Below are 10,365 nucleotides of genomic sequence, written 5' to 3' on the forward strand. Positions count from 1 at the left end.
TTAAATCACTGTGTTTTAATAGCATGTGCTGCAAAGAGCTGCAGGAGACACATTGAAGATCCTCTTGCAGCTTGCGAGCGGCAGTCTGAGAATTACTGATTTAGAGAGACGATAGCTCCGGAGCAGTCCAACGTGGGGCAGGCTGTGTGACACCTCCCCTCCCTGCTGTGGATTCAGGGACTCAGCTAGCACCGCCGTTCGCAGATCCAGTGCTCAGTCAAGGAGCAGATGGCATCGTTCCACTTCCCATCGAAGCGCAGATGGACACAGTCCTACCCATGCTGCCCAATATTGTTGGGTTCCCCGGGCCCCCAGAACCTGAGAAGGAAACCGAAGCCCCATGGTAATTAGAGGTGGGTATGGAAGTTCTAAAAGGGAGGTGGGGGAACCAATAACTTTGGATGGAAGGACCCTGGTGGATGCCAGCTGCTTCACACAGCTCTAGCTGCCTTTCAATGTCACCATCCAAACAGCAGGGGTTGGCAGGCCAGGTGGTGCAGTGGGTGGGTAAGAGGAACATGGATGGATGGAAGAAGGCAGAGGATGGGTGGCTGCTCATCACTGCACAGAGGACAGTCAGGGCACAAAGAGACCGATACTTGATTATGCCTGCACTGCAGATAGATGATTTAGATGGCTGTGCTCCTAGAGCAACTCCCACTGGTGGATGCTGTGTATCCCAGCACCCCTGCAAATGCTCCACTTGCTCCTGGCTTCCACAGGCTGCCCCTGCTGGCAATCATCTCCCATCCCATCCCCAGTGTGGCTGTGGGACTTAGCAACAGAACAGAGTCCACATGTGTACAGTGTCTCTGGTTCGAAAACCTCCTCCATGCAGGTGGTGTGAAATGAGCCAGCGCCTAGGGGACAGGTGTCCATGTCACCGCTGCCAATGGGCACTGACTGGCCTGATAGTTGTAGCAGAGAGAGTCCAGGTGGGCATGGACTGATCTGCCTACTCACTCCTTGAGCGGTGCCTGCAGGTCAGGGCCATGGCAGGTTGGTGCTAGCCACTGAATAGGGGGAAGCTGGCCCAGCCACTGCTCAAGCCAGAGCTGTTCTCAGCTTGGACGACATCAGTTTCCAGTGCATTGTACGGGTGAGGAAACTGAGGCACGGAGCAGGAAGAGACGTGCCTCACAGTCGGCCAGCAGAGCACACTCATGGGGCTGGGACTAGAATCCATGAGTACTACCTCCTTCTCCATGGCCCTGTCCCCTGGGCCATGTTGCTGTTCTCCCCAGCACCGTTCCTTAGCAGGACATTCAGAATGCCCCATGGTCAAGCAACTTTCTGCTCCCCGGGAACATCCCAGGTCCTGCCCCGGCTCTGTGCTGACCCTGGATGACATCAGATGGAGGCAGTAGCAGACTCATAACCTTCTTTACATGCTTTAGCCACTAAAGGGGACCAGAGACCCCTCTAGTATCAATTGCTTTGGTATCAATGCTCCATCTGGCTCTTTAGCGGGACAGGAGATAAAGCGAAACAGCTGATTGTAAGGGACAGTTCTTTCTCCAAAGAGGCCAAACAAAGAGGGACTTGCCTGACAGACAGGGGGCTGCCGTCCACCCAGCGCCACTCCCCTTCCTTCACTGAGTCGCTGAGGCCCAGCCAGTACACGTGGGGCTGAGTGATGTGGTTTGACAAAAACGTCTATGTGGGAAAACAGGTGAAGGAGACAATCATGATCCCAGGCAGAAGGTGAGGGGGGAGGTGAGGAGGTTTCATGGGGCCTGTGTTTGTGGCCAGCAGAGTCTGTCGCTGTAGATTCTCACCCCTCCCTCTGTTTTCCCAACCCTTTACATGAGGGCTGCCACCCTACATTCCCATGATGCACCAGGCACTCCCATGATGCATCACTTCCTCTCTTCAAGAGGAATGACCATTGTGCATCATGGGAGATGTAGTCTGACTGGGTAGCCCGACCTCTGAAGAATGGGGGCCTGAAGCATCCAAACTACAGCTCCCACGAGGCACTGCAGCAGCACTTCCAAATGGAAATGTTTCAGATTTCAGTTGCAAATTTGCAGTATATATATTTTTAGCTCAAATCAATGAAATTTTCCACACAAAAAAGCTCATTTTCTGACCAGCTGTACTTCAAATGCCTCATCTCTGCCCTTTGCCCTGCAAATCTCCCCTTCAGAATGGCAGATGAACACTGGCCTGTAAGCTGTTTGGGGCTGGGACTGTCTTTTTGTGACGATGTTCACAGCACCTGGATCAAACAGGGCTCTGATTGGTCCTTCTACATGCTCTCACAATACCGATAAGTGACAATAATAAGGGTGAATATTACACTGCTGTTCCCTGAGGACTGTGCGTAATTTTCAATCCTCCTACAGCTGCTGAAGGCCTGCTTTTGGGGCTTGTCAATCCCATGGCCATAGGTCCCCTCCATGAAGAGGGACCAAGGAACCATCTTGCAGTCCCTGTTGAGTCCCATTCTGCAACCTTGTTACTGTGGGTGCCTTAAATCCTGGCCCAATGACAGGATAGTGAAATACACACGCTATGAGCTGTAGTGCTCGTGAGTCAGATTTTGGTTCTGGTGACTGCAGATTCACACCAGTACCTTGCCCACCTCTGCACTACATGGGCATCCTCCCAGCACCAACTAGTCTCCCAAAGTCCTGTTCCCAGCAGGCACTGGGCTCAATTTAAAACTTAAAGTGGATCCTCCGTCAGGGCAGGATTCCTTCTGCAAAGTCCGGATGAGGAATCTGGAGTTGGGTCCTCCATAGAATATCAAAAAGCCTTTCGTAGTGTAGTAGTGAGCTGCTCTGAAAAGCATTTCACCTACGGGACAGCAGCTGAATTCCTGCCCAGGTCGGTAGCAATCAAATATTATTTTTAGGTCCCTATGGGACTCTGTGATTTGTATTCGCAGGGGATTAGAACTGCCCCCCGCCCCCACAGATGAATTTTGATTCATATCGAATCATCCACATCTGACACTGAGATTTCTTTTTACAAAGCTCACTTGACAATTGGTGTCATAAGGAGGAGGGAGAAAACTTGTTCACCTTAGCCTCTAAGGATAGAACAAGAAGCAATGGGTTTAAACTGCAGCAAGGGAGGTCTAGGTTGGACATTAGGAAAAAGTTCCTAACTGTCAGAGTGGTTAAACACTGGAATAAATTGCCTAGGGAGGTTGTGGAATCTCCATCTCTGGAGATATTTAAGTGTAGGTTGGATAAATGTCTATTAGGGATGGTCTAGACAGTATTTGGTCCTGCCATGAGGGCAGGGGACTGGACTCGATAACCTCTCGAGGTCCCTTCCAGTCCTAGAATCTATGAATTTTCAAATGACTCTACGTATCCAGGTTCCCTCAATTCTTCTTGAACAGAAAGTTACATCCAAAGAGATTGCTAAATTCCTGGAAAACTTGGGCCAGTCTGTGATCTCAGTTACTGGGGTAAATCTAGAGTAACTCCAGATTCACCCTGGTGTAGCAGAACAGAATCTGGCCCCTTGTGCTTAATCCCTTCCATTCTGCGTGATACACAATAGGAATCTGAGTGGATTGCTTACCTGTTCCTGTTTGGTGTTAACGATAACCAGGTGAGACCCTTCATTGGTACAGAACTGCTTAGCATCCTGCCAGGATTTAGTCGATGTTGAAAAGAAGTAGCAATTTTTCTCAAAATGCTGCCAGCCAGGTGGACATTTTGTGCAGATGACTTCTGTGAGAAGTAAAATTATGGGACAAGCCTGCATCAGAGAGTCAAAATGCAGTCCAACTGAAGTGTAAAAACTCATCCGTGTCCCCATACTTATTTACTTTTGACAGTCTCACTGGCTTCAAGCAAATAATTTGCACTGAATTTGCGTATTCCCAGAAATTGGATACTTTTTCCTTCCACCAGGTGCTCATTCATCCTCCGTGGGATGGTTTTATAAGTTACATGGCATTCTCACCCCTCTGATATATGGTAGCAGATGGCAGGGCCTGGTAGATCTGTTTCCCATTGAAAAATGAATCACTGAGTTAATATTTTCCTAATATAACTTGTTGATTTCTGCTGGGTGCACTTGTCCTGGACAAGAGGCGCCCATAAATAAAATACAATCTCTGATCTCAGCCCAGACACCGATGCCCAGTTTAATGGGTACAACTCTGCCCCAAGACCTGAGCCTATTTAGAGAGTCAGGCAGGGAGCAAACTCCCTTGCTAATTGCAACAGCTGCCCCCCAAAAATAACACAGCCTGAAACCAACAACACAGCATGTCTTCGAAGACTGAATACCGCTGACCTGCTTGGAAAGAGATCTTGCAAGCTGATGTACAACGGCACCATCTGGTGGCTTCTGCCATACAGTATTGTATCCATCCCATGTTAGGTTTCATTATCTATTTAGCCAAATTATCAGTTGTGTCCATTTCCATTACACGTAGATGTGGTCAGTTTCCGTGCATAGGGAACCTGAAAGTCAAATGCCCTGTTCCCTGTTGGCTTTCACTGACGCTGGGCATTTGTGGTTAACTCTGTCACTGGTTTCAAGCCCTGTCTGGTGCCCTCTTACCTGTGATGTTCCGTAACTCCTCCTGCACCCTGCTCAAGACCTCCTGGAGTCTGTCATGGTCCCTTCTCACCTCAGCCAGCTCCTTCGACATACTGTGCGTTAGGTTCCTTATCTCTGTCAGGGCAGGCAGGGGGTAGAAAAATGCCAACGGAATCAACAGGTTGATATTTCTGGCCTGGCTCAGACCTTCCTTCACAGCAGCTGGAAATGTGTCCATCCATCTGCAAACACACTCTCTGTCCCCTTTCACAGCCTTCGACCTATCTATGCTCTGATACCAGAGTCCACCATTGTATTATCAAAGCACCTGTGCTATCCTGGGCTCATTGATTTTCCTTCAAGCCAACTGTTGGATTCAGTGAGGGAATTTTTACCTCAGTAGGCTCACAATAAGGTAGCCCAGGCTCCACATCTGCATCACAGGCCTCTTCTATGGAAGTCTAAATCCATAGTCACAGCCCTGACACCAGCATAACTAAGATCAGAACCCGGCTCATGTTTTTACTGGATGGGCCTGAAACCACACGGGATGAGCATTCCCAAATTCCTTCTGCAGGCCATGGGAGCTGTGAGCTCTCAGCAGCGCTGAGCAAACCAGAGCACCCGACCACCGCCACCACCACCACTCCCACGTATCTACGGGGTAATGAGACCACAATGCAGCAAAGCACTTAAACACAAAGCCAGTGATTTTCAACTTATTTTCATTTTTGGACCCCTGAACTTTAGAATGGAGGTGAGGATCCCTTTGGAAATCTTGGGCATAGTCTGCGGACCCCCACGGGTCTACGGACCACAGGCAGAAAACCACTGCTCTGAGATGTGTTACCCCACACAGTAATCACGAGGGTAGAGTTGTTTGACAGCTGCTATTGTGGGTAACAACTTGGGAATTGAACTGGGGCCCTTCAGGGCTAAAAGCAGGAACTACTTCAGCGTGAGATAAAGTTGCCGAACCATATCCTAGATCAGCACAGTGGGGGAGCTGTCACACGTGCTCACCAATGGGTTACACATGCATAAGTGCCTTTGCTGGATCGGGGTCTGACTTCCAAAGTTCTGCTGCAGCATGAACTGGGCTCAGGATAAAACCTGGGGTGGCCCTTGGGAGCAGGATGCAGCTGATTCCAAACCAAAATGGGATTATTCATGTAGGGCTCCCGGCTCCATCCTCACACTTCCCCTTTCTCATCCTCCTTCTCTACTTCCATTTCAGCTTGCCCTCCACACGGGAAGATCAGACCCAGGAGTCCCTCTACGAGGAAGTAGCAGTGATCAGGTAAAGGAAGGAAAAGGATGTTTCTCACCTATGGCATCCTGGAGATGTGATGGGTCTTTCACGTGATCAGCTTGGATCTCCTTAATCCCCAGCCTAACCCCAGCCAGCTCCTTGGACACTGCAAATAGCAGAGGGCAGCAAAGAACTGCTGTACATGGGCGTGTCGAAGGGAGAGACCCTACCCATGGGCAACCCCTATGATTTTATTGCACCCCTTGTGACAAGGGAACTGTTTATGCTGAAGCTCTTGAGAAACATCAGCAGAACCTACCATTAAGAAGTCGACTATTAAACACGTTGAATTCTTTGGACATCTTCAACTCTAAAAGGAAAATGAGAGAATGGGGAGTTTCCATTTTAAATAACAACACAGAACCTCATGCTGCCCCACCCATGTGCTCCACCCCTGAGGAGCGCTGGATAAGGACCATTCATCCAGGAATGTGTGAAATGTATGGAGGAAGCGCAGTCATTTGCAAGGATGTAAATGGGTTTCACTTATAGCTATTACTGACTTAAATTACCGTGCTACCTACAAGTCCCACCTGAGATTAGAGCCCCTTTGGGCCAGGTGCTGCACAACTGGAACTGAGATTGGGTACCCTTGCTCTGGTACTGCATAGACACTGAGCAAGAGCCGGTTACAATACAAATAGACAAGAAATGTTACCCATTTCAAAGATAGTGAAACTGAGGCACAGAGAAATGAAGGGCCATTTGCTGGGTGTTTGGGGACACACTTCCACACTCTTCTGGACAGACTGCGGCCTCCCCCAACCCATATTCCTGCTTCCTTTTTTCAGATGGTCAGGGGAGTGTCCTGGATAAGAAGGGTCTCAGTTCCCACTCACCCAAGCAGTAGTTGTCTTTATGGGGGCCCCAGGCATGTGCCTACTCCTGGTACAGACAAATTCCACTCATGCCCATGGCTTCCCCAGCAGGATAACACTCTCAGCCAATGAGACACTGGTAGAAACGTGACCTCATCACAACAAAATTTCATTGGATAATCAGTGACCCTAGGAACAGGACAATGTTGTCCAACAACTTCTAAGAGCTGCTTCCACCTCCTGTGGTTGTCCCACACCCCACAATAATTTGGAATCCTGTCTGAGCTGGGGTCAGATCCCCAGCTGATGTATGTCTGCTCAGCTCCAATGAAGTCGAAGGAGCTACAACAATTTCACCAGCCCTGCAACTGACCCCTTGGGCTCATCTCTCCCCTCCCTTGCGGTGTAAGGACCTAAAAAGTTCTGCAAAGTCCAACAAGGAATAAAAACATTTCCTTTATCCTCTCACCTAGATAGTCCTGGTGATGTGTCAGATTTCTCTTGGCATCTCTTCTTATAGTATCTCGATCCTCCTGGGCTTCAGCAAGACCCTTGGACACTGTAGACATGACACTTTTGATAGCAGAGTAAAATTTATCAGCAGGGGAAACCCATATCTTTGGGGACATCCGTGCTGCTGTAAAATGCACTTTCCTCCCAGTTACTACCCAAGACTTCTGATGTCCATTACCTCATGTTAGCTGTGATCCTCCACTACAGGCACACTGTGCTCAACACCGGGATTCATTATTCTGGACACAAGCTCGGTCCTCGGTACAATGTAGAGCTGCGTTGGGGCTGCTCTATGTTACACTGAGCTGCCAGTGTCCCCAAGATGTGCGGTGCAACTGCTATTACTACACCCGGGCCTGGAATGTGGCTGGACAGCTCAAAGGGGCATAGCAAAGCTGAGAGTGAAAAGGTTCAGCCTTCCCAGAGCAATGCAGGGCTCTGACTGCTGTGCGGAGGAGAAAGCCGCCTGCTGCCACAAGGAGCCTGTCTCGGTTTGTGTGTGTTTAGCTGGTTGCAAAGTTAAAAAGGGAAGGAATGTATTTGTCGGGCCCAAGCTCTCCTTGTGCTAATGTGGAAGAGGTAATTGTGCAGCGCACTGTGCCATGCCCCTGTTGCATTGTTCTCACTCCCAGACATTCCCTCGCCGCTAGCAGAAGCCGCAGTCAGCCCTTTGCACTGGCCCCAGCACAGCGTTGAAAAAAGAACATTTTTGTATGAATATTTCACAACCTTCAAAAGGTCACCACAAACATGGCCGGTTATTGATTTTTGGGTGGGATTTTTCTGAGATTTACGAGCACAAGTCCCATGGAGAGCTAGCGGGAGTTATGCTAAGGACAAATCCCACCCCTTTGAAAATCCGGTCACCTTAACTCAGAGGTGAGTGAAAGTTACTTAGCAATGGCAACTGCTCCATAATTAAGGTCACAGCTGAGCCTCCATTCTCAGCCCAATTTTGTGCCCCACTGCTAAAATCCACCAAAACTAATCAGAGCAGCCTCACTCTTGGCAGGTGAGATCTGAGGCCTAGGTAGAAACAAACAGGAGACTTACATTTCCCAAGGTTCACCACGATGAGAGCTGTGGCCACTGCAATTGAAATCACCAGCAGGAGATACAGGATCGCAATGGCCTTCCCTTGGGTGAAGTTGGAAAGGCAAAGAGCTGTGGGGAGCAGCACTGGTTAGATCTCTCAATGTGGGATCACCCCGTCCTAACATTCCCTTTAGGGAGAGACTCCCGGCACTGAACATGGTTCCCTACAAGAGAAGATGACTGAACAAAGGGAGGGGAGGGATTCACCATATTAATACCTTGAGGTAGTTCTCAGCCTTCCCTGTGTTCCATTTTCCATGTTGGGAATCCCTCTCCCTTTTAGCAATATGGGAAGGGCAGGGGAGTGTGACACCCAGATTGAGACGCTCCTGCCTTAAAGGGAGCATGAGAATCCTCTCAGGTTCTAGTGGGAAGATATGGGCAGGTTCACAGGACCAGTTTCATCCCTGCAATAGCAACACTGAAGGCACTGGAGTAACCCAGGGATGAGTTTGCCCCATGATGAGAAAGGAGTTTATGTGGATGATGGGAATATCCAGACTCAATCCAGACACTAATTTGGGGGAGAGAGAAACTATCCTGATTGTGGGCACCGGCCAAACTCAAATAAGGAAAGCCAGGAATCGGACACAGGCCTCCTGACTCCCAAGGTAGCTCCTTAATCACAAGACCACCCTTCCTCACGCCAGCTCACCTTTACCAGCTCTCCCAGGTGCGCGGCTTCCTCCCTGCACTGCCAGTTCCACTTGCTCTGAGCTGTCCCATTTGTGGTAGAAGCTGTCCGGGTGCATGGCTGCGGATGTCTATGTTCTGCTCCTTGCCGTCGGTGCAGTTTATATTGATAGGAGCCGTCATCATGCCTTTCCAGGGGAATGGACACCTGTGGTCACACGGGTCAGGGGCAGTGACCCAACCATTTCCTCTCCAGGTCAGTGCAGAATCATAGCGTCTCTGTGGTTCCAGTTTCTGGTCCTTAGACTTCCAGGCTCTGAGATTGCTCAACTCCCATTGACTTTTGTCAGAATATGTTGAAATCTCCCAGAGGCTGCTCAAGTCAATCTGCCGCCCAAGGCAAAACTTCAGTGTACCATCCCCCTCCTCAGAAGCCTAGGGTGGGAGATTTGGCTCAGTCACTCCTATATCATGAAGGAAAGGGCGGCAGTGCCAAATTCCAGTGAGTGGCCGTGTGGTCTTTCATGACATGGGGGCGGCCAGGCTAAATTTAGCAAAGAGTCCTGTTGCACCTTATAGACTAACAGATGTATTGGAGCATGAGCTTTCGTTGGTGAATACCCACTTCATCGGATGCATGTAGTGGAAATTTCCAGAGGCAGGTATAAATATGCAAGCAAGAGTGAGTCAGGCTAGAGATAACGAGCTTAGTTCAATCAGGGAGGATGAGGCCCTCTTCTAGCAGTTGAGATGTGAACACCAAGAGAGGAGAAACTGCTTTTGTAGTTGGCTAGTATGCCTTCCTTCATGCCTCCAGCTTCCATCCCGGACACACCACACGATCCATTGTCTACAGCCAAGCACTGAGGTACAACCGCATCTGCTCCAACCCCTCAGACAGAGACCATCACCTACAAAATCTTCACCAAGCATTCTCAAAACTACGATACCTGCACGAGGAAATAAGGAAACAGATCAACAGAGCAAGACGTGTACCCAGAAGTCTCCTGTTACAAGACAAGCCCAAGGAACAAACCAACAGAACTCCACTGGCCATCACATACAGTCCCCAGCTAAAACCTCTCCAATGCATCATCAGTGATCTACAATCCATCCTGGACAACGATCCCTCACTTTCACAGGCCTTGGGTGGCAGGCCAGTCCTCACCCACAGACAACCCACCAACCTAAAGCATATTCTCACCAGTAACTAACTACACACCGCACCATAGTAACTCTATCTCAGGAACCAATCCAGGCAACAAACCTCGATGCCAACTCTGCCCACATATCTACACCAGCGACACCATCACAGGACCTAACCAGATCAGCCACACCATCACCGGTTCATTCACCTGCACGTCCAGCCATGTAATATACGCCATCATATGCCAGCAATGCCCCTCTGCTATGTACATCGGCCAAACTGGACAGTCCCTACGTAAAAGGATAAATGGACACAAATCAGATATTAGGAATGGC

The 10,365-nt window shown here is 49.4% G+C and overlaps 1 protein-coding gene across 1 annotated transcript; it reads right to left on the reverse strand.

Moving 5' to 3' along the window:
• On the reverse strand, positions 1–9,340 carry LOC117888504 (C-type lectin domain family 4 member M-like). Its single transcript, XM_034791971.1, has 9 exons — positions 8,906–9,340; positions 8,209–8,319; positions 7,112–7,201; positions 6,084–6,134; positions 5,841–5,930; positions 4,534–4,647; positions 3,541–3,692; positions 1,547–1,656; positions 1–318 (listed from the first exon to the last, which is right to left on the reverse strand). Exons 1-9 carry the CDS (start codon positions 9,000–9,002, stop codon positions 273–275), a joined length of 861 nt encoding a protein of 286 aa, XP_034647862.1. The 5' UTR covers positions 9,003–9,340; the 3' UTR covers positions 1–272.
• Between the last annotated feature and the right edge of the window lie 1,025 nt (positions 9,341–10,365).

Source organism: Trachemys scripta, chromosome 16 (genome assembly GCF_013100865.1).
Source record: "Trachemys scripta elegans isolate TJP31775 chromosome 16, CAS_Tse_1.0, whole genome shotgun sequence".
Classification (NCBI taxonomy): Eukaryota; Metazoa; Chordata; order Testudines; family Emydidae; genus Trachemys; species Trachemys scripta.